The 25227-nt window shown below is 41.9% G+C and overlaps 1 protein-coding gene across 1 annotated transcript in view; it reads left to right on the forward strand.

Annotated features, from left to right (window-relative positions):
- Positions 1-25227, forward strand: part of LOC138261625 (SCO-spondin-like) — a 1514343-nt gene that overhangs the window by 53298 nt on the left and 1435818 nt on the right. Inside the window, exons 8-11 of the mRNA XM_069210750.1 lie at positions 964-1122; positions 4542-4627; positions 5079-5207; positions 7049-7205. Of these exons, the coding sequence (XP_069066851.1) occupies positions 964-1122; positions 4542-4627; positions 5079-5207; positions 7049-7205 (531 nt within the window). The remainder of the gene's footprint in view (positions 1-963; positions 1123-4541; positions 4628-5078; positions 5208-7048; positions 7206-25227) is intronic.

A 25227-nucleotide genomic window follows, 5' to 3' on the forward strand; every position in this document is an offset into this window, starting at 1 on the left:
GGGCAAATGAGTAAAGGCAAGCCCCACACAAGCTATTGTGGCTATCTTTTGATGATTTCCCTTTTCAAAACAGCCTGAACATCACCAGGGTTTTTCAGACCTCTCCAGAGCGAGGTACAGTACACCATGGGCACTCCATTCAGAACTTTTATTCAGTATGTGCTGTCTTGGTGCAGGAGCTCTGAGTTAGGTGGCCATCTTGCTCTGCAGCAAGTCACGCCCCCCTATAAAGATAATCTTTGATCTAAAAGAAGTGTGTCAGTTGAGCTAGTGTCAGTAAAGGCAGAGGTTGTTCCAAATAAGGAAGTCTTTGAAGGACACCTCCCAATTACATCTTGCTGGTATGTTTCTTCTCACCACTTTCAGTAGATTCTTCTGGTGTTCAGACACATGTAGGGTCTCATTATGACTTTGGTATAGGGGATTACTCTGTCACAAACATGATGGATATCCCGCCTGCCGTATTACAAGTTCCATAGGATATAATGGAACTTGTAATATAGCGGGCGGTCTATCTCTCACGTTTGTGACAGAGTAATCTCCTCCACCAACCTCGTAATGAGACCCTAAGTCTAGATTGGGTAAAAACTCCATGAAGGTTGCTTGAGTCAAGTTCTGGAACTTCCTTCCCAAAGACCTAAGATAAGAAGCTTTTTAAAAAAATCATTTCACATCTGAAAAACCTTTGTAATATCAAAATGATATTTTATGTTTTTTTATTCTTCCAATGATTTTATTTTTGTCTGTTTCCAAAGTTTTTCTATGACAATTGTTGGATATTTATTCTCTGCTGTGTTTGTTTTATTGTATACCTTTATAATGCACCCTGGTTCTTAATGGAAATATGTTGCACTTTACAATTAAAATAACTAAAGTAAATTTGCTACTTGGACTAGAACTCCCTTTCTGAGGGAAGGCACCGATATTGATTGCCCCTAACCCTGTCCACCTCTCTTCACATAGGAATCAATGTTCGCTGGTTGGGTGACTTCGTGTTCATAGAGAGTGGGATTGGCGTGCGAGTGAAGTTTGATGGGAAGAACGCCATCTACGTGACAGTTGGAACTGATCTCAGGAGCAGCACACAGGGCCTATGTGGTATTTATAACGACAACCCAGAAGGTAAGAGACCTAAAAAAGACACACTTTCTTTATACCATGGGGATTATTTAGAGATTGGTGAAGAGGGTCCTCATTTGCAACAGTGACGGAGTACCCTCACTGCCAAACTCAATGTACGCCTGCCCGATTTAGGGTTAGAAAGACCTTAAGTATGTCGACGACGGAGACTATTCTGGCTCCATCACTGACATGCTCCTCCCAGTCCAACGGAGTACGGCCCATAGTTATTAGCCATCGGACCACCCAACCAATTCCAGAGTGGGGGTGTGGGGGGGTCAGATGGCTTTATGGGATTTGTTTGCTGTTCGTTACTGCCAGTTAAAACTTGGCAGTGAGGGACAATAAAACTAAAAACTGATTCTCACACCATGGTAGAAAACTGGTGTTAGGATCATTAATTTTATTTTGAAAAATACAAAAGATTTGGTTCTCTAAAGAATAGGCAAAAACGGCTTCTTTGTTGGATGAAATAGGTAAAAACACAGCATCAAAACATTGTGGCATAAATTGGGTGTTGGGCCATATTAATTTTTTATAAACAGCAGCACAAATTACATTGAATCAAAAACAGAGTTGTTAAAACAGAATAAGCTAAAACTATCATAATCATTGTTTAATATAAATATTGATATTAATAACAACAGATGGTTAGCAGGATATAAAACCATTTGAACTACAATTGGTAAACAGCAAGTAAAACCATTTGAACATGGAACTAGAGGGAATATTCCACCAAATTACTTTTCTCTGTGGGGCAACAGAATGTTTGTGTACAGGCGCTATCTGCCTCGGAGGCTGTTAGTAATGCGCAGACGTTCACCTTAAAGAGGTCTTGGCGCTATGGAATCAACCCCAGCAAAACAGCGATGAACATAGAACCAAAAACAACATTATGGTCGAACTGCACGGTATATGCGTGTATTTAGATTATTCAACTAATTCTGAGGGATTTGAAACCAAGGTAGTCCATTCAAGAGTACTTTACACGCATAGCAGCAGAGCTGTAAACAAGTCCTCTGCTGCCCCCAACAGTTCCACAATGGTACAATGTGGCTCCTATTTTAGGTGAAATTACTTTTCCCAGTAAGATTGTGGTAGCTATAAAAACAAGCATTTGCAATGCAACGGGTCTCGCGTTTGCTCGTGTTAGAGCAATTAGCGTTGTAAACTCCTGACCGGACTTTTCTTGCCACATAAACTAATAATGAAAAGTAAAACAGTTTCACATAACGCGAGCCGATAGTCGCCAAGAGCGTGGAGACACCGAAAAGGAAACAGAAGTTCGCTCTGCAGTGAGACTTATCGACAAAAGTGCAATTATCCATGTTACCGGCAAAAGTGCAATTATCAATGTAACCAGCAAAAGTGCAAATATCCATGTAACAGGGTTGATGTCTACAAAGCGCTCTACTTCTGCCCAGCGAGATGGCACTGCGCAGGAAAGGAAAAGATTAAGTCGTCCAGAAACCAGCTGAAAACATGTGTTTTCAGTAGTTTCGGTGGTCTCAAGGAGGGCTAAACACCGCAAAAGGCATGACGTATGCATGACTTTCACAAATTGAATCAATCGATTTTTAAAAGGCAAGCCCACAAACTAATGAAAGTGACGGTCATGACATGGGCGTGGTTAGAAGCCCACAGCGAGATTACAACATGGTCCAGAGCGCTCGACCCTAATGAGTGCTTATAAAGGTACTACCCACAGCAGAAACTGTCAGTTAACTTTGCAGAGATAAACCTGAATAAATGAATATGTTTTAAATTATCACTTTTAAAAAGAGTAATGCATGGGTGTTCTCTCAGCACTGAATTCTCCTGGAGCATATTCTCTCTGTATAATCGGCCCTGAAAGAGACATTTTAAATGTCGTCAAATAACGTCCTAAAATAGTATTTAACCACCCTTACGTGCATTTAAATATCTACACTCCCATGATGTCCATCGCTTAAGCAAACTATTCTTAACCATCCTGTAAATTATTTTAGATATTCTGAGCAGAGACTGCAGTACCCAGGCCCATAACTGTAAGATGTTTAAATCGATTCAAACTAGAGGCACACTTTTGCCACGGAGAAAAGTCAGCAAAAATTAGAAATAATTTCAGAGGGTGCTAAATGCAGTTTGACTGGTCCTACCAGTGAACATGTTATGCGAGACGGAACGCCAGCTTCCTCTGTGGAGGAGGAAACAATCAGGGCACGAGCTGGACATCCACATATCTAGTCCTTTGTATGTAGTTTATTTGTGCGTGAACTTGTGCGCCATATTTGTACATCCATTGTCCTCGTGCAATATTTGATTATTCACAATCAATTGTACATCGATGGACCGTTGCACGAAAATACGGTATATTCAACGATTGCCGTACCCTGGCTGAACATACATTTCGATTTTTTGGAAATTCACAAAACCTTCTAAGAGTATGCCTGGAAAACCACCTGGCCCAGCTTTTCCATCTATGTGACCTTTTTCGTGCATTCCACTGTGCCGAATTGCATGCACCATAACATTCTGCACTGCAGAAAGACAGCAACACTTTGCAGTCACACTTTTTTTTCTCCTTTTTATTCCTCCGTAAACCTTTTCCCTGAAGAGAAACCACACCACCATGGTGTTTTGTGATGTTCTCTTTCCCTTCCTACGCAGGAAAAATGGACTAAAGTGTGACTAATGTAACACTCTAACCATTTTCAAAGTGATCATGGAATAGTTTTATTCCTCACATGTTTGTGGCAATTTCCAAACGTTCATGGCAAACCACGCCTTGAACAGACCGCCCCTCTCCATTGTGTGGGATTTACTCCAGGGAGCCCACCTACATAGAGACCTGTCAGTCATAAATCCTGTCATTTTTGTATGTGAAAGTACGTTTGAGAACAAAAAATAGGAAATGTGGGAAACATTCTCTAGAGAGAACTGGACCCGGAACTCATGCTACCGTGTGGCCTAGCTTAGGGCCATCAACTAATGGTCAGCAGAATAGACATCATAAGTTACCATCATATTTGTCTACTGACTTGATTCAGGCGAGAGACTCCAATTTGTTAAGGCAAAAATGGCTTTCATTTACTTTTCACTCACCTGAACCTGTCCTACTTCAGTACAAGTAAATGTGATAATATATCCCACTGTTAATTTTTTAAAGCTCTCTCTTTCTGCTTGGCATACGCTAGCATGTATGTACCATAGATTTCTTATTAAAAATGGCTGAGGAGTGGCGTAAAGTAAGTCAAAATACCTGAGTGTAATGTGGAAGTGCTGAGGTAAAATGAAATAAGTGGTCATTCTGGTTCTTTATATAATGCATGAAATCAAATTTCATATCACATCTTACGCACAGAATTCTTCATTTTTCTAGGTGGTTTTGATGTTTCCTATTCCATCGTCTTTAAGTAGCTATTCTCTTTTTTTTTAAACAGATGATTTTACACTGGTCGGTGGAAAGGTATCTCCTTATCCAGCAAGTTTTGGCAATTCATGGAAAATCCTGGAGTCCAGTTCTCAGGTAGGAACACTATTTATAACACCAGGATCTTACCCTGACACACTGACAATGGTAAAAAGGGAGAGAGTGAGTGGTGCCTGAGATTCTTAGATAGAGATACACATACAGCACCTAGTAAGGGACTGCTAGGCAACTGTGAGTGAAATAACCAAAGATCTGAGAGAGAAGGAGAACTTGTGATCCTTCATTGTTGGGATGCAGAGTCTGCGATGATAGGGCAGCCGGGGATGAATGGGGAGAGGTTTGTGGGGGCTAAGAGTAGGATGGAGATTAGTTAAAGGGTGACACATCTGGCAAGAGGTGACATGAAGGAAGCCAGAGGTAACCACTTGGCTGCGTGTAGGAGGAAAACGTGTGTGAGGTGGGTGAAAGTTAGTGTATGAGGTTGGATGGGGGGGCGTCTCTGGCTCTGATCCAGCCCTAATAAATGCTGTCTTTTGCTTTGTGCTAGGGTTCCTGTGAAGATGCTGCAGAGCTAGGGCACAGCTGTGATGGTGCTGCCCATGCCACAGAGAGAGCAGAGGCAGAGGCCATATGTGGGAAGCTTCTTATAGACCCCTTCAGACAGTGCCACTCCAAGGTAAATCCAGCACCTCAGGCTGTGCCATTCCAGCATGCACACAGCACCTTCAGACATTCCACTTCGAACTTTCTGACTCGCTCAGGGCCACTGTGTGACACACAGTTTCAACATTCTTCACATGTTCACTCAATATAGAAGAGCTATCACATTTTGAGCTGTAAGAAGAACCGAAACCCTTCCATAAAGTGCATTTCCAGCTTGTGTGTATTCACAACACCACCACCACCACAGGAGGCCATTTAAGGTTTTAATACAACCAGTAGTTGCTAGATAGCTCCAGATTACTTCATTTTTCTTGGGGTAGGGTATGGGTGGATGCTGAGTCAGTGCCCAGAAGGGTACTCCTTCCCACGGGCCAATCCTTTTAAGGCCCCTTGCTTCCTTCCTAGTGCCATCACACTGTAGAAATTATTCTAACGTTGACAGGTCTTCAGATCTCCGAACGACCCTTCTCCAGCCTCTGAAGGAGGGGACTAGCAGGGCCTAACTATTCACAGTGATGCAAGCTAGCATTTATCTGTTTCAACGCTCAGACAAGGCTATGGTGGACCTGGGGGCAAGCAAATGTCTGGTGCCTAGGTACAAGTTATAGTTACTCAGGTAACTCTAACTAGTGAATTGCTATGGTTTTGTACATTTAAAATGTGAGCCTAACTATAACGTCCCTGTAACCTTTGATTTTTTAAGTGCAATTTATATATATATGTAACAAAACGCCAACCTTTCAGGGTTAGAGTGATGCATAAATTATGCAAAACAAAAGAGAGAACTCTGGGTAGTTCCCAAGTTTAGGTGGAGAGCAGCTCCAAAAAGGAGCACCCTGCAACACCAGCAACACACTAGATTTGCTCACCTCAAATGTCTGCTTTTCTAGCAAAGTTTTTAAGCATAGGTTTGGCACAGAGCCATCCACGCCGAGCAAGAAAGCGACCATGTCTTTTGCCATTTTCACAGCAAAATCTTTAAGCATAGGCCCTTGATGGTGTTGCAGAGTGTTCCTTACTGGGGTGTGCCCTTGTGTCTAGACAAAGCTAGTTCTCTCTTTAGTTTTGTACATAAATATAACACATAAAATATATATATATATATATATATTATATATATATATATATATATATATATATATATATATATATATATATATATATATATATATATATATGTTAATAAGAAATTGTACTGCCCAAAACAATACAAGAGGAAGATAATTTCGCGGAATAAGAAATAACCTGCTAATTTGATTACACAAAGGATGTTAAAAAGCAAAAAAAAAATCTGTAATATCAAATCACTTTTTCAACTGATTAAACAATGTAAGCCTTCTGCACAAAATATGTTTTAGTGTATTATGTGAAGCATGATAATTTGTTCAGCATGTGTTCCAGGACCAAATTATTAATGTCTGCACTGGTCAAACAGAATTTCCATTCATGCCAGTATATCAAAGTATCTATTCAAAAACTAAAAATGTAACTTCCTTGACATGGACATTGCTCTTTTAGTAAATCCAGCTGAAAGTTTTAATTAACACGCTTTTTTGAGTGATTCTTTTAAACGAATCTAAATGTATTTACTGTGACATTTTCTAGTATAAGCACATTTATCTAAAATGTGAAACCCGTTGCATGAAGGTAAATTGCTTAATTGTTGTCACATATTTAATGCATATTTCACAAATAAAGGTTCATGAGCATCTTAGCAAAGAAATATGGTTTTACCAGGTAAGGCAATCTAAGACCAAGGAGTGGGCTCTTTGCAGGGCGTTAGAGGCTCATTGTCATGTGTCCTATATCTCTTTATCAATCCTTCTCTCTCACTTTCTCTCTCTCTTCTGGCAGGTGGAGCCAACTGGTTTCTATGACACCTGTATGTACTCTTACTGCCAGGAATTGGGCAGCGAAAGACCTGCCACTGTGTGTGACTCCTTTGCCAGCTATGCCAGGGAGTGCGCCCAGCAGCGCATTTTCATAAATTGGAGAAGGCCGGTGTTTTGTGGTACGTAGCTTCAGCTATTATTTTGATTCTCTTGTGCTGCTTGTAATGTGAGTGAGAGAGATAATGCTGCTTTCTGGGACGCTTGGTAAAGCCGGGCAATACCTTTCAGAGATCCTAATTCTTACCTAAAGCAGCTCAACACTCTCCTGAAAGTGACAAATTAATCATGTTACCCTGGAGGTTAGCTCAGCACATTGCCTCATTGTTGTCTGTTTTCTCTGTGGATTAATTCTGTGAATAAAGATATTGTGTGCTCCACAGCTGGTGCAAAACTGTAGACCTACTTCTCTGCATTAAGTCCATGTGAGAAATGATGTTGTTGGTTTACTGGGGTGTGAGCCCTGGTTAAGTAACAGCCACAATCCCTTGCAGGGTGAGCCAAAACAAAACCACTAAATTACTCTGTGATTAACCCCGGGTAGCTTGGTATAAAAACAGTCAGGCTTAACGTAAAGGCAATATGTAAAGTATTTATGCAGCACACAAACAGTAAAAAAGAGAACACACAACACTAGAAAATACCACACCATTTTAGAAAAATAGGGTAAATTCTAATAAATTATCTGACACCAAAATCACAACTAGTACTTGAAAGATCCAAGTGCTAACCGTTCTCATTTAGTAAAAAAGACCGGAATAATGCGATGGAACATGGTTTGTATAGAAGAAGTGGATTGGGCCTTGTCATCACTTACCTTTGGACTTAAAATAAATTCTTAGAAACAATGTTCTGAGAAGGTAAAGTTCAGCAGGGCGGGGCTGCAACAGGTGTTTGAGGTGGGAGCATTGTCTTTGGATCATCTTTAGTCGAAGCTGCAGTGAAGAATTTTACATTCAGAATTACTCTCGGAAATGAGGCAAAGGGCTGTAGCCGAAAGCTGTTCCATAAGGTCGGATATCCTTTGGGGAGGGACCTCTGAAAAAGATTTGTTACTGCGAAGAAGAAAGTAGCAGGGGAAGGAGCAAAGTAATTCCAACTGGTGAAGCACTTCGGGCGGATAGGCGAACAAGTTGGTCTCGGTCTCCTCCTTGTCAAAGCACATTTTGGCCAAAATATTTTTAAGTCCTCAGTTTTGGGAATTGGCCTTCTGGGCACCTTTAGCACATCAACCAAGGGATGAGGACTGGTGGGGCATCATTTGGGGGCTCAGGACGCACTCAGGTTGGGTCCAGCCATTTGTTCAACTTGATGGAAGCCTTTTGTGTCCCCATGACTATGAACAGGAGGCTGGCAAACTAGCCCTTGGAGTTTCTTTTCTAGTCCTGGAATCAGTTGAAGATGCAGAGTTCAACAGCAGGACTGGATTCTGAGGGTTCAATGCAGGGTCCAGGCAGCAAAGCTGTCCTTCCAGGTAGAGCATAGCAATCATGCAGCGTGTACAGCTGGTCACAGCAGCAGGTAGTCTTCTGATAGTCCTTTCCGTAGGGCCAGGAGTGAACTAAAGAGTAAGTCTGAAGGTCCTATTTATATACCCTGGTGCCCTTCCTCTGAAAGGTAAGAGAAGCTTCTAGAAAGGTTGTTTGAAATGCATGGAGTTTTCTGCCTTTGGTGCCCCAGATCCAAGCTGGCAGCAGTGACAATATGGAGGTGCTAGGGCCTTTGTGTGCGTGCAGATGACACCCTTTTCAGTTGCAAGTGGGACTGGGCTCAGCTCAGCCTCCTCATCCTGCCAGCAGATAGCCCATTGAGGCACACCTTATTGTGTGACTGCCTGGGAGGAATTTACAAAGTCTGTCTGTCAGTTACACCCAGCTATGTGATTCAAGACGCAAAGGGGAGGAAAAAGGCAACTTTCTAAAAGTGTCATTTTCAAAACTGTAATTAAAAATATGCCTACCATTGAAGAGGATTTTTCATCACAGCTTAATAGACACCAAACGTGAACTGTATACATGGTCCCAATCAAACAATAGCACTTATTAAATTTAATACGGCAACCTAATGTTATCCTCTAGAAATCATCAAATTAAGTGGCGGATATGAGAAATCCATAATTATGAGCTAAACGTAGCAGCCTTATTAGAAATGAGGTCTCTAGTTGGCTGTGATTTGCACCCTGTCCAAGTAGGGACCCTCACTCTAGTCAGAGTAAGGGAGTCACACACCTAAGATAACCCCTACACACCCCTTGGTAGCTTGGCTCAAGTGGTCAGGCTTATCTCAAAGGCAATCTGTAAAGTATTTGTACACACACACACACACACACACACATACATACACACAGTAACACATTGAAAACACTCAAAATGACTCCACACCAATTTAGAAAAATAGCCAATATTTACCTGTTTACCTGAGTAAAACAACATAAAAAACGACAACAATCCAACATACACAACTAAAGATATCACTTTTTAAAAGTTTAAGTGAGTCTTAATCCATAGGAATCAATGGTTGTATCTTTTTAGCACAAAGTACCTGGGTTGCATGCGCCAAAAACAAATACAATGAGGGTCACAGGGGAGGTGAGGCACTGAAAAAGCAAATCGATGCGTCATTTCCATATTGCGCAGGGGAGGTGATGTGTCAATTCTTTCCTCGCAGGAGAGGTGATGCGTTGGTTCCTTATCGACAGGAGAGGTGATGCATCAATTCTTTTCTTGCGGGAAAGGCGATGCGTCGATTTCAAGACCTCGATTCCTTTCTGCGGTACATGGTTGATGAAAAATTGACACCGAAGGACGATGCATGGAAAATCCATATGTGATGTGTAGATGGAAAAAGGCTGAAACAGGTGCTGCGTCAATTCTGCAGCCACAAGACTGGAGCTGCATCTATTCCCCAGCCACGGGGCAGGCGCTGCATTGATTTTTCAGCTGCAACATGTTGGTGCGTGGATTTTCTTCTTCAGGGCACCACTTGCCAAGTCAGGACTCTCAGCAGAAGAGCCCAGGCATGGCAGATGAAGTCTTTGATGTCCCTGAGACTTCTTAGTAGGAGGCAAGCTCAGGTCAAGCCCTTGGAAAACCTTGGAAATGAGGATTTAGAAAGCAAAGATCAGTCCTTTCACTCCCAGGACAGCAGCAGCAAGCAGTAGGCCAGCACAACAAAGAAACAGGCAGAGTGGAGGACCCTCATACAGCATCCAGCTTTTCTTCCTGGCAGAATGTCCTCAGTCCAGAAGTGTTCTAACTATGTGGGGTCAGAGGTCGAGTTTTTATACCCATTTCTATCTTTGAAGTAGGCAAACTTCAAAGAGAAGTCTTTGTAGTGCACAAGATCCTGCCTTTCCCTGCCCTGACCCCAGACACACTCCAGGGGGTTGGATAATGCTTTGTGTGAGGACAGGCACAGCCCTTTTCAGGTGCAAGTGTCAGCTCCTCCCACAACTCTCGCTCAGTAAGACCCATCAGGAAATGCAGGGCACACCTCTGCTCCCTATGTGTTACTGTCTGAAATGAATTCACAAACAGCCCAACTGTCATCCTGACCCAGACATCTATTCCACAGCCAGTCAAAGGCACAGAATAGTTAAGTAAGAAAATGTCCACTTTCTAAAAGTGGCATTTTCAAATTCACAGTTCAAAAAACAACTTTACTTCACCAAAAGGTGTATTTTTAAATTGTGAGTTTGGAGACCCCAAACTCCATATCGCTATTTGATTTCAATGGGAAATTACACTGAAAAGATATTTCAAAGCAATCCCCATGCTACCCTATGGGAGAAATAGTCCTTGCAATAGTAAAAAAGGAATTTTGCTGTATTTCACTACCAGGACATGTGAAACACACCAGTACATGCCCTACTGTTTAAATACTCTGCACTCTGTCCATGGGGCTGCCTTGGGCCTACGATAGGGGTGACTTAGATGTAGTAATGGGGAAGGTAAGGGCCTGGCAAGTGGGTGCACTTGCCAGGTCAAGATGGCAGTTTAGAACTGCACACACAGACACAAGTGGCAGGTCTGAGACATATTTACATGGCTACTCACGTGGGCGGTACAATCAGTGCTGCAGGCCCGCTAACAGCATTTGATTTACAAGCCCTGGGCACACATGGTGCACTTTACTATGGACTCACTAGTAAATTAAATATACCAATCATGGATAAACAAATTACCAATGCAATTTAGACAGAGAACACATGCACTTTAGCACTGGTTAGCAGTGGTAAAGTGCCCAGAGCCGTAAAGCCAGCAAAAAGGAAATTCCATATAGGATCAAAAACAGGAGGTCAGAAGCAAAAAGACGGGAAACCATGCCAAGAGCTGACAGGTCTAACAAACCTCATAATTGCATTCATACATTGGCCCTCACTATTGCTCATCATTTATTCAAGAACGTATTCATTTGAACTTTGCAAATTGGCAGCTGTGGTTGTTACCACCACACTGTTGAAGTATTTACATATAACTTTCTTACTTGTTGCACATAAACCAGAGTCCAGCTGTAAAGGAACTCCTTTCTTTTCGTGCTACCTAAGATAGCAGGGAAAGCATTTAATAGCAATAAATACATGATTAGGGCTGAACTTAATAAGCCAACAACGATTTATGTTAAAATCAGAATTCCTCAATTTTAATGGACTGAATTTATTGAATCAAGCCTTCTAGATTTCTAGTAGGCAGGGTCTCCTCAAGAAGACCTCCATCAATATTGTGGGCTTGGCAGGAGGTAGCGTCACAAAATACATCTACCACTGTGGTTATTTTAACTTCTGCACTGTTGCAGCTGCAAGGTAATCTGTTAGCGCGCCTGACCTTATTTGGTTTCTTATCTTTAATATATAAAGGGACACGTCAAAGGTCTGATGGACCTTTTGACTGTGCTTAGAGTAGTTCCCACCATCGGCCTCTATTTCAGCACCAATCAATAACTATATCAAGCAATGGAATCAATAATCTTTGGAGTCAGTAATTTCCACACACCGTGACCCTTTTGGCCGTGAATAACCACACCTTTATGTCAAATCTGAATGTTTATTTCCCTATATTAACAATGCTAATATCACATAACATAATCTCAAAATCAAATGATAAACATCCAGAAACAATACCGGTTGACCAAATCTTCTTTAATCAATGCATGGATCACTACGCATTCTAGAGTTACAGTACAAATCAATAACAAGAACAACTGTGCAATGGAAATAGCATACATTTAGCTTCAGCAAATAACTGACATCAACTGTTGTTGATAATTAGCAAACATCTTCTGCGAGTCTCCTAGCTAACCTTCTGATTAGAATAGCATGTTTGGGATTCATGCAAAACAATTTAGTCAACGCAAATTTGAAAAACATCTAGCTATGGCTCTATCAAAATTAGCGGTTGGTACCTAAAAACAAAAGCAAATTACATTGAGAGCAATAACACTTAATTGCCTTAGTATGGATCATCAAACTGCAATACGCTTCGTCAATTGGACATCTGTCCGGTCAGCATCAGCATCGGGATTTAGCAATAAAGTGCAAGATATAAATGTCTCAGAAACAGGAATATTCGGAATGGCACTTCTCAGTAAAAGATTTAGGAAAGAGTGAGCTCTTTCCTCTCAGTGCAGTCAGGCTAAGTTAAAATTTCGTAGGACTTCTTCCCACATTGCTATTGGTCAAAAAATCGTATATTTACATTTAGTCCAGTGAAAGTAGAACCTCAAATCTAAGATATAACTAAAGTGTCTTTTGCATGTCGATGATTGGCTCCTCTTCTCCTGTTCCTATCGTTTTGGCTCATCAGGTAACAATTTTGTATCTCCTTGTACTCCATTTAGTGCATCCATTGTTAGCTTCTGGGAACATTGCTTTCACGCACACTAAACTCTACATTGTAACAATAGCTGATACAGTGTATTCTAGCAGGCAGTTTTCATTGGAAAGAAAATCAGTTACTAGCATTTGGTCAACATGGTGGAAAATTACAAATATATTTCTCTATGCAGCCAATGTGTGTGATTCATTTAAGCAATGCAACTTATCATGAGGCTGTGCAACTAGGCCCAAGACCTTGCTATCTTAAGGCCTACGATTTATAAAGCAAATACATAATATATGATCAATAATATAACATACTACTACATTCATCTGAACATGAGCACAATATTTCATATTAATAAGGACCCTTTGTGATTACTGGTGGTGACTCAAGTAGGCACATTTTCAAAGTCATATATTATTTTCTATATTAAGTCATTTTCTGTGCAGATTCCACATTCAGAATACATGAATATTTTATTAGTAAAATTCAGCGTTAACAATCCCTCCTCTAATGACTAACTATGTCATCACATTTACATCTTCCCACACAAACTTTTGTTCCGCTAAAATTTGTCAACCAGATCCCTTTTAATTTTGCGTTCCCTCTTTGAATTTTCCCTAAACAATTTTTCCATTTTAATTTCTTGATCATTCTTTATTCTCCTTAATTTGATCACATGATACAATTTACATATTCCCCATGCTTCAATTGTGCAAATCACAATAATCAATAGCACTTGTATTATTTTCAATACTATCTCTTCCCCAAGGTTGCCAAGCCAATTTCCCACAGAAGCAAATCCTTTGCCAACCTTTTCCCAAACACCTGGTTCTTTCAACTCTTTCAAACCAGCACTATCATTAGTCAGATTATTAAGTAAACTACTAATTTCTTTGCTAATATCAGGAATATCTGAACAACAATGCTTCGAGTTCAACATTTTGCAAACTCTGCCATCCTCTGCTAAAAGAATGTTTAACACAAGGCAGTTCTTAAGAGTCACAGATCTTACTGCAGCCATTTCTGCATCCATTAGGATCATGGCTCCTGAAATATTTGTCAGCATGTTGTCCACAATAGTAGACAACTTTTGAATGTTTATAGAATTTAGGATAACTCACACTGAAGGAATTATTACCTCAAATATATCTCCAACTATACTAGAAGAAAACACTCTCTTTTGTCTAACATGGTGTAATTCAGTCATTTTCGGTAAAATTTTAAAATCCTCAAGTTGAAATATCTTTGGGAAAACTATCCCTAAATAATATGTGCCATACCATCCTCTTGGAAGAAGGTAATAGACATTAGATCCACAGATGTAATAAACTCCAGGAATTGCCAGGTCCTGTACATTCCACATGAACGTCTATTTACTCTGAAACAAAAACACGTCTGCATTCACTCGTTCCCACGAACAATGTATCAGGTCTAGATTTCGGCCTATATACACAAGCCTTTCCTACGTGTTGCGCAACTAAAGCTAACTTTCCTTGTGTTTTTATTTCACTAAATGCATAATCATTTCTAAATGTTCTGTGCTCTAAGCCCTTTTCTAATTTTTCCTTTAATATCTTTCTCCTATCATCTGTATAAGCTAAAAAGCTCTTTCCTATGGGTGAAAGCAAGCACGTCAAATTGTTTCTATGTGCGTATGCGGTACCAAATGTCAACGTAGGCTCAAAGATTCCTCTCAATAATTCTATAGTGTTCTCTTTAGCTACTTTACTCAGATATTTAATTGTAGGGTCAAATAAAAACACAACATCATAATTGGAACAGAAATACTGAATGTATTCCTGCTTATAGAATCTTGTTAGTAACAGACTACAACTTATCCCATAGGTGAGGGGCAAACTATTATAGGTAACTCCTTCCTCGACTGATGAAGGAATCTGCATGCAAACATAACAATTTCTCACAACCATTGTTTCAATATACTCATTCAATAAGCGATAGAAAACGTTAGAAGAAAGTTCTCTTTGGGCATTATCTACGTTCTGATATTTCCCATCTAACCTAAACTTCTCTATTTCTATAAGCATAGTAGTCGTTTCTAAAGCTAAGGTATGGTCGGGTTTACTCTTGTCAAGAACAGTCATTCCCACAATCAATACCAGGCACAATATCATGCACACAATCACCAAACCAATACTCATATATTTACATCACCTACTTTTCCTACCCCGCTGGCTATGGTTGTTCATGATCTGTAAAAATCAGAAAGTAGAAGAGGAAAAAAATACAACTATGCAGCAAAAATCAAAAGCACAATCTTCAATCTTCTTCAACAATTATTTACTGCTTTTAGTCTTTCTTCAAGGATCCTTTTGTCAACAATCGGTACGTTTGTCAAATCGGTTTAGCAGCAGGTCAAAATCAGGTTACCAAAAAGTATTTTCCGATCGCTTTCAATAGTCTCTGTCTTTCACCTTCTTTCAGCGTACAGTTCAACAGTTCAGTTCATTTATTCTCTTCAAGTGCCAAAATATTGACCTGGAATGTCTCGATCAAAATAAAAAGGCAAAAGTTCTCTCTGCCTTTCACTTGTTATTGCATACGACCATCCAGGACCAGCGTACCTTTGCGTTGCAGTTCTCTTTCTTTTCAACCTTCGATCCCCATTTAATTCTCCATCACTCAAATCTTCTCTCCTTTTCGTGTCTACTTCCTCTTCAACTGTTGTCACTGAAATTGCTTCTTTTCTTTTCGCTTGTGACTTTGGCCACTTATCTCCTTTCAGTGGACGTTTCGTCAATGCTCTTTCCAGTGTCAGACTTATAGTTTCACTTTGCTCTGCAGGATTTTCTCTTGACGGACTAGTTCAGAAGGAGTCAGACCACACTGGCTTTGATCCACCTCAACTCCTTCCCTCTTGGGGTCTGTTGTTTGCTTTTGCTCTATTTGTCTCTCAAGACCGTCTTCTTCTGGGAGAGCCCTCCTCTGACTAGACTCTCCTGCTGCCTCAGTTGAGGTTGGTTCGCTTTCACTTTCCTGTGGGTCTTCTCCTTCGTCTCTCACAGGAGTGGCTGAACCGCTTCCAGTTTGCTCAGATTCAGTCTCAGTTTCTCCTTCTCCTGTCTCCAGTTCTGAAGTTTTTATGGACGTTGTTGGTACTCTCAACAACTCCTCTTCATTATCCAACGGACATGCTACTTTCCTCATATGGCTTGCATGGATCCAGTTCGGACCTCCAGTGCACTTCACTCCTGTGGTAGTAATCAGCACTACCTGGTAGGGGCCTTTCAATCGAGGCTTCAAACATGTCTTCCTCACGCGCTTTCTGATCACAACCCAGTCACCTGCTCTCAGGTTGTGTCCTTGATCTTGAGACGGTTGCAGTTTGGTAGCTTTCACCTGATGAGAGAAAGAACAAACCACATCAGCCAGACCTTTGCAGTAGTCCAGCACCATATCATCTGTTATGTTCACAAGAGCATTTGCAGGAACCGCTGGCAACCTCATCGCTCTGCCCATGAGGATCTCATGCCATGACAGTCCTGTCTTCTTGTCGGGTGTGTTTCTCATTGTCATCAGAACTAACAGTAGTGTGTCAGGCCATTTCAGATTTGTGGATGCACACATTTTCACCATTCTTGATTCCAAGGTGCCATTCATCTGTTCCACAAGTCCTGATGCTTCAGGGCGGTAGCTACAATGCAACTTCTGTTCAATGTTTAAAGCTGAACATAGTAATTTAATTACTTCATTGTTGAAGTGACTTCCTCTATCTGATTCTAAAGAGATTGGAAACCTAAAACATGGTATCAGTTCCCTAAGCAGTAACTTCACTACTGTGAGGCTGTCATTTCTTCATGTAGGATAAGCTTCAATCCAATGACTAAAGATATAGACAATAACCAACACATATCTCAATCCTCCACACACAGGCATCTCAATAAAATGCATCTGCATTCTGCTGAATGGACCTCCTGCCCTTCTAGTCTGGCTCAAATTGGCCACTGTCCCTTTCCCCGCGGTCATTTGTTGGCAAATGACGCAACGATGGCAAACTGCTTCATCAACTTGTCTGAACTTTGGATTAAACCAATTTTGTTTAAACACTCAAATCATTGCACCCCTCCTTACATGTGCTTGACCATGATAATATCTATCCATTTGTGTCAACAAGCTGTTCGGCAATACCAATTGACCCTCTTCTGAAACCCACAGTTCATCCTCACGCTGTACACATTTCATTTTGACCCATTACCTTTTCTCCTCCCTCTCAACATTATCCTACAACGTTTTCAGTTCTTCCAATGCATCTATAACATGTAATGCATAACTTGGGCACGTCTCCTTTTCCTCAGGTACCAATTCCCACTTATCTTTGAACGATATACAGTTCAGTGCACAAAACCTTGCAACTTGATCCACATTTCCATTTCCCATTGACACAAAATCTTGTGATTTCAGGTGTGCACTGCATTTTACCACAGCAATCTTATCAGGCATTTGATTTCCTTGCAACTATTCATGAATTCTCTCACCATTTCTGACGGGTGAACCAGAATAGGTTATGAAACCTGTCTGTGACCACAACTGACCAAAGTCATGGACTATTCCAAATCCATACTGGCTGTCTGTGTAGATGGTAACTTTAAGCTGTGCAGAAACATGGCATCCTCTAGTAAGGGCTACCAGTTCCTCCACTTGTGGCAAATATACTCCTTGAAGCCAGGATGCTTCCAGTATACCAGAAATTGTGCACAGAGCATATCCTGCTCTCAATGTTCCCGTGTTGTCTCTTAAACAGGAACCATCGACAAAAATTATTTGGTCCCCTTCCTCCAACCAGGTATCTCTGATATAAGGCTCAGTTTTGTGTATAGATCAGTTACTTCGAGACAATCGTGTTCAACATCTTCCAATTTATCAATTTCAACATTTTCTTTCTGGAGTAAGGTTGCTGGGTTAAGCACTGTGCACATTTTCAATGACACATTTAGGGACCTCAGGATGCTTGTTTCATAGCGAGTCAGCCTGGGACCTGTAAGGTGCTGCGTTTTGGTTTGTGTAAGTAAAACTTCAATGGAATGAGGGACCATAATAGTCAGGGGATGTCCCATCACAATGCTCTCACTCTGAGTGAGGCTCAGTCCAACCGCAGTGACTAAACACAGACAACCTGGTAAAGCTGCTGCAACTGGGTCCAAAGTAGCTGAAAAATATGCTAGTGGGCGGTTTACACCACCATGGACTTGAGTCCAGACAGACCAAGAACATGCATCACGCTTATGACAGAACAACGTGAAGGATTTTGTGTAGTCAGGCATTCCCAAAGCCAGGGCTTTGCACAGCCTTTTTCTCAACTCAGAAAATGCTTTCATACAGGTTTGATCTAACACTAAGGGATCAGTAACTTCTTTGTGAGTCAGCTTCTGCAATTGCTTCGAAATGACTGGAAAGTTGGGAATCCACTGGCGACAATAGCTCACCATTCCCAAAAAAATCCTGACATCTCTCTGTGTTGCTGGGGGATTCATCTGTAAAATGGCTGTAACCCTTTCTCTGGATATTTTCCGAATACCTTTCTCAATTAGGTGACCCAAATATTTTGCTTTTTTCTGACAGTACTGTAATTTAGCTAGGGACACTTTATTACCATTCTTCCCTAAATGATTCAATAAGGCAATCGTATCATATTTGCATTATTTTTTTGTTTTGGATGCAATCAACAAATCATCAATTTACTGTACCAATGTTGATTTGAAAGGCATTTCCAACGACTGCAGAATCTGGTTGAAAATGAAAGGTGATATTGAAAACCCTTGAGAAATTCTACACCAGCAGTAAACTTGATCCAAAAAATTGAAACAGAAGAGAAATTGACTATCCTCATGAAGAGGTACAGAAAAGAATGCTTGTGACAGGTCTATTAAACTGAACCATTCAGCATTGCATGTGATCTGAAACAATATCACTGCTGGGTTTGGCACCACAGGGCAACATTTAACAACAATGTAATTTATTTTTCTCAAATCTTGAGCAACTTGACATTTTCCACAGGGCTTTTGCAACCCTATTATCGATAAGTTACCTGGACTACTCAACACTTCTTTCAAAACTCCTTGGCTTACAAATTCTGCAATTATGGGTGCAATTCTTTCAGTGATGTCCTGTGTCTTGTGGTACTGAGGAATCTGGGGGAGAAAGCGTGTTTGGCTTGGCTGGAACCTTAACTGACTTAATTGCTCTTATTAGACCAATGTCTTTTCCTGTAAAATCCCACACCTTCATTTTAACTGTTCCCTGTAAGTCAGAAGGGAGATCCTGTACTGTGAAAACTGGAAAGAAGCTAATCAAAGGTATTCCTCATTTATTGCCTTACAAACTGTTTCTAGAATCTGGTCATCGTCATCATCACTGTTTGTCTGAATTTCGATTCCATCATTTGTGCAAGGAATCGAGCATCTCATTTTACCCAAAAAGTCCCTTTTCAGTAGGGATACTGGGCTCGAGTGACAAACTACGAATTTGTATAATCCTTTAAAGTTGCCAATTTTGACTTGATCCGGTTCCGTAAATGGGTTGGTCAAATATTGATTTGTGACTCCAACAATCTGAACTGTTTTTCCTGAAAGGAGCCAGTTTGGAACTTCCGCAGTTCTTACTGTACAGTCTGTAGCTCCTATGTCAACCAAAAATGAAACTTTGTGACCTGATACTTTTCCCTTTACACGTGGACCTTTCTGATCTACTTCTAGGGAAGTTGTAAGCACACACTCTTCTTCATCCGAACTCTCGCTCACCCAATCATTGTTTATTCCATTCTCACTGTGTAATGGAAATTGGTGCACTGTGTTATTACTCTGGTTAAACCTTTGGCCGGTGACCTGTTGAGGAAGCATCACCTGCTGCTGCTCCACTGGGAATTGAGATATTTGAATTTGCTGTCTAAGTACCATTTGAGCCTGCTGTTGCATTGCCTGTGACTGGGGCATCTGTAAATATGTCATTTGCACCTGTTGCATAGGCTGAAAACCTTGCATCTGATTTACATTGCTTTGAAAATTTGAATTATGACCTCTCACTTACGGTCCTCTCTTATTTTTGAAAGAAATGATGTCACTTGTTTGCTGACTAACGCCTCCCTGTACTAACATCGGACACTCCAGTTCCCAAAGTCCAAGCCCTCCGCAAGCTTGAGGTGGCAACAATCTCTTCATTCGCTGCGCATCATTATGAACCACTACAGGACTCAAATCGGGACTACAGTTTCCGTTTCCAATTCCTCCACGACCTCTACGTCTTGCTTGATTCTGAAATGCCACATTTCCCTGCTGCTGTGGAAAATTTCTCTGCATTCCTCTTTGTGCCGCTTTAATCTGCATCACCATTGCCTTTTCTTTCAACTTTCTCTGTTTCAACTCAATCTCGTCACCACAGTATTTTGCATACAGCCATACCTCATCAATCAGCTTTGCTTGCCAGCAAATCAAATGGCTCTTAATCATCTGATTTATTTCAGGTCTCAACCCTTCCACAAATCTAAACACAAAATGAATCCTGTCTTTCGGCTCAATTGTTTCAGTCCAGTGTAATGTTTGAACGCCAGAAACAATCTCTCATAGTATGCTTGCATCAACTCTTTCACTTCCTGGGCTGTCATGTCTATTCTCTGCCAGTCAATGTTCTTGGGTGAAATTCTTGTTTTAAAAAATTCAATCACTTTATAATATTTCATTATGTCAGGGGAAGCTGCACCTGTTGCTGGATCTCTCTGAGGTTCGCTTTTCGGCCAATCTACACTACTCTTGCATTCAATCCATAAATCTGCTGAGACTACTATCTCTAACAGGGTGTTCAAATCCTCCCAGAGGCATTTTGCGAATTTCACAAACCTGTCTGTCTGTTGGTACCATTCTACTGGCTTCTCTCTCAACCTGGGACAATAATTTGTAAATGACAGAATATCACTTATGCCCCAAGGGACATGGACAAAATTCCCTCCTGCAATCTCTCTCATTGGTAGAATTTTCGCTGGGTCCTCGACCTACTGTACATTTGCAGTAAGATTTGCATAGTCCCTTTTCTTCTTGTCTCTTTTCTTCACCCATCTGCTTTCCCATTTGTCTAATGCTCCCCATGTTTCAATGCTCTGTATTAATTCTCTAGGGTGGATTTTCATTCCTGGTATTCTCATGTTCTCAAAGTCTTTTGAATCAAAATCTAATCTGTAATTCCTCTTCAGGTGTTTTGTTTTCTCGACCTCTATGTCTATTTTTCTGCTAGGTCTGCCAATTTCTGGTGTACTATTCCTGCTCTGTTAGTAATGAGCTTGCATAGGTATCACAGCTCATTTTCCCTGAACGTGTCAATCCTGTCTAAACCCATGGTTCCCTCAATTACGTTTTCTGCCTCTAGTCTAAGTCTGGCCAGATTCAGGGCACTTCCTCCGCTAGACTCTTCCAGCGTGCTACTCAGTCTCTCTAACCATTCAGTTAATTGCTGAGCTGTCAATCCCTGTAACGTAACATTATTGTGACTCATGCCTGGCACTGGCTGTACACTCAGATTTGGGGTTTCTGGTGTCACCATGCTTGGATGTGGATCTATGTATGATCTCACCTCATTATTTAGAGGAGTCCTGGAAGGACTTAAGTCAATCAACATACCTGTCCCATCAAACGTGGGTCTCATGGGAGTTATCATTCTTGCATTTGTGTTGTATCCCTCCCTTTCTACGCTCGGGCTGAGAGATTTGTGCTCACTGTTCTCATATCCCTGGGAAAACAATGAAATGACCGGATCTATGGTAAATGGTACTGACACTGGATCTGGGCTTGGTCTAACAGTTGGCTTTCGTGGGTGCACTATTCCTGAATTCTGATTTGTCAAACTGAACATTTCTGTCTGTGATCCTGTTATGGGGGTGTATCTCGGAACTGTCTGTACTGTATCGGGGTCATCAGATTTGGAGTGGACTCTATATGGACCAATGTTGGCTTCTGGTAAACTTGTCCTGTCGGCACTATCAAGTCTGTTGCAGTATCGACAATAGGTACACCAGGGTAAATTCTTGGAATATCCATTTGCGGCATAGGCTTCTTAACTGCTGAAGTAACTGGAGGATTATGACTAACCTCTATCTGGCTATGAGTTGATTCAACTGATATTGGAGCTGTAGGATCTACACTGGTGTTTGAACTTCTCTCATGTGCTGCATATGGCAGGGGACGATTTCTCAATAACTGTAAAATGAATTTGTGATCATCTGACTCTTCATCATATGTCAGAGACGTCCTTGATCTTGTGGATTTTTGCTCTCTTTCATCTGAAGGATAGGAATCCCTCTTTCTAGTACTCGTTCTAACTTTGTTCTCATTTTCCTGTGTATCGCAGGAAACAACTTAATTCCCTGTAAAGTCTTGGTTCTCCAAAATTTCTGATCACAGTACCATCTAGTCTCTGCTAGTGTTTTCTCAGCTTTTCTCATTCTCCTCTCATTTTTTTGTTGCTGTTGCTGTCTGGCTACTAGTTCCCAAATTGCTAATGCCTTGAACTGTGCTGGTCTCGGAGGAGGTTTCAAATCATACAGTACCCTTCTCAAATTCTCTAAGTTCCTCCAATTAAATGTTCCATGGGCAGGAAACGCTAAACTCTCATCTTTCTCTGTCACCTTGCACCATTGTTTCAGCCAAAGACATGGCGCAGCACCCTTCTGTTTGAATACTATGTAGGCAGGTGTACCTTCTGGTGGTGCAATGTCACCTATACTTGTTGTAATATACGCATCTCTCCTTATGGCACTCTTTAAAGCATTGAAAAATTTAATTTCTGCGACTTTTATGTTATTTCCCATCAAATCAGGAAGTGACTTTCAATCCCAAAATCCTTTTCGCCGACCTTCTCAACCAATTACGCCTCACGGTTGCCCGCCAATCCTTGCGCGACCCTTCTCACTAACCGACCTATCCCAACTCAGCTCCAATGACATCACACTCACACGTATAGCGGTTGACAAAGTCTTTCAGCTTGTCCTCCTAGACTCGGATTCACACTAAACTAATGCAAAATTATTGCGAGCACTAAACAAAATCAAAACCTCATTTTGTCCGTTTACTACAGGTAGAGTAACACAATTGCTTCAGAAACCTTACGGATTCTTTCACTGACGGCCTTTTGCTCTAGCAACTATTCTTTCTTTCTCCTTTTCCCTGATTCACAAGCAAAATCTGACCCACAAATTGTATTCTCATCTGATCAGTGGGTCTGTTCTAGTGCACATAGGACTCGCCAGATGTCAGTTGAAAACCCTTTGACTCACTTTAACATGCAGTCTGACTTGCCGATTGTTAGAAATGGGGCCTCTAGTTGGCAGTCGTTTTGCACCCTGTCCAAGTAGGGACCCTCACTGTAGTCAGGAAAAGGGAGCTACCTGCTCATATAACCCCTGCTCACCCCCTTGGTAGCTTGGAACGAGCAGTCAGGCTTATCTTAGAAGCAATGTGTAAAGCATTTGCACATAACACACAGTAATAAGTGAAAACACTACAAAAGGACACCACACCAGTTTTAGAGAAATAGCCAATATTTACCTGTGTAAAACAAGACCAAAACGATAAAAATCCAACATACAGTGTTAAAGATAGGAATTTTGCAAGATTTACTAAAAAAAAACAGTTCCTTGAAGTCGATGGCTCCGCCTGGGGCTATCACGGCATCGTGATCAACAAAACCAACATTTCAGGCCGGCTGTGGTGCCACAAGCCAGATACAGTGTCAGGGAGACCTGCAAACATTATCTTTGGAATTGCAGGGAATAGGGTACATCGCAGTGATCTCCGGAAAGCAGCGTCGCTGACGTCGCGGTGTCAGTTCCGGAATTGGTGCAGGGGTCGTCGGGCCCTTGAAGTCACACACATTGTGGATCAAACTCCGGGCTGATGAAGTCAGGAGCTCTGGTGTGGATGGGGTTAGGGCTGTTATGCGAAACAGGACGATGCGACGTGCGGTGCCCACAAGTCACGGTGCAAGTAGCGGCTCGGTGATGGCATCCAGCGGCATCGGTGAGACCATAGCTGCGATGTGAAGCGGGGCATGCGGTGTCACCAGGTCACGGTGCAGGCAGCGTCGTTGCTGAAGCGTTGTCATCGGCAGCCACAAGCCAGCGGTGTGGGATGGGATGGTGCTTCGTGGCCCTCAAGCAAGCCACGGTGCAGGCAGGATGCTTGGTGATGACACTGGAGTCAATGATGCGGGCATTGCTGGACCAAGGCTGCAGTGCGGGACGGCGTTTTGTGAACCTCACAAGCAGCTCGGTGACAGCTGGAGTGGTGGCGTCAGGGATGCCCAGGCTGTAGTGTGAGCAGGTGATGCCGGAGTGCAGGGCCCACAAGTCGCGGTGCATGCAGCGGCTCGGTGAAGTCGTCCGATGATGGCATTGGTGAGACCAGGGTCACGGTGCAGTGCGGTGGAGTGCAGTGCAGTGCGGCTCCGTGCAGCGTCAGCAGGTCACGGTGCAGGTCAGCAGCTTCATTGGGTGCGTCATGGTGGTTTTTCCTTTTGAACAGCACAAAACACACCGTTCCCAGTACTGCAGGTTGAGGAAACTGAAGTCTTTGGGTTTCCTGAGACTTCCAACAGGAGGCAAGCTCTACTCCTTGCCCTTGGAGAGCTCTCTCAAGCAGGACACAAAGCAAAGTTCACCCTTTGCACTCTTTCCAGACAGAAGCACCAACTGCAGGCCAGTCCAGCAAATCAACACAGCAAAGGAACAGTACTCCTACTTCAGCTCTTCTCCTGGGCAGAGGTTCCTGTTGATTCCAGAAAGGTTTTAAAAGTCTGGGGTTTTGGGTCTACTGCTTATACCCCTTTCTGGCTTTGAAGTTGGCAAACTTCAAAGCAAAGTCTCACGTGTTTGCAAGATCCTTCCTTGTCCAGGTCAGGCCCCAGACACACATCAGGGGGTTGGAGACTGCATTGTGTGAGGGCAGGTACAACCCTTTCAGGTGTGAGTAACCACTCCTCCCCTTCCTCTCAGCACAGATGGCTCATCAGAATATGCAGGCTACACCCCAGCTCCATTTGTGTAACTGTCTAGAGGAGAGGTGTAAACAGCCCAACTGTCAAACTGATCCAGATGGGGAATCCACAAACAGGCAGAGTCACAGAATGGTTTAAGCAAGAAAATGCCTACTTTCTAATAGTGGCATTTTCATACTCACCATCCAAAAACCAACTTCACTAAAAGATGTATTTTCAAATTGTGAGTTCAGAGAACCTACACTCAATTTTTCTATCTGCCCTCAAAGGGAATCTGCGCTTTAAAGTTATTTAAAGGCAGCCCCCATGTTAACCTGTGAGGGAGATAGGCCTT

This window comes from Pleurodeles waltl, chromosome 10, assembly GCF_031143425.1.
Source record: "Pleurodeles waltl isolate 20211129_DDA chromosome 10, aPleWal1.hap1.20221129, whole genome shotgun sequence".
Lineage (NCBI taxonomy): Eukaryota > Metazoa > Chordata > Amphibia > Caudata > Salamandridae > Pleurodeles > Pleurodeles waltl.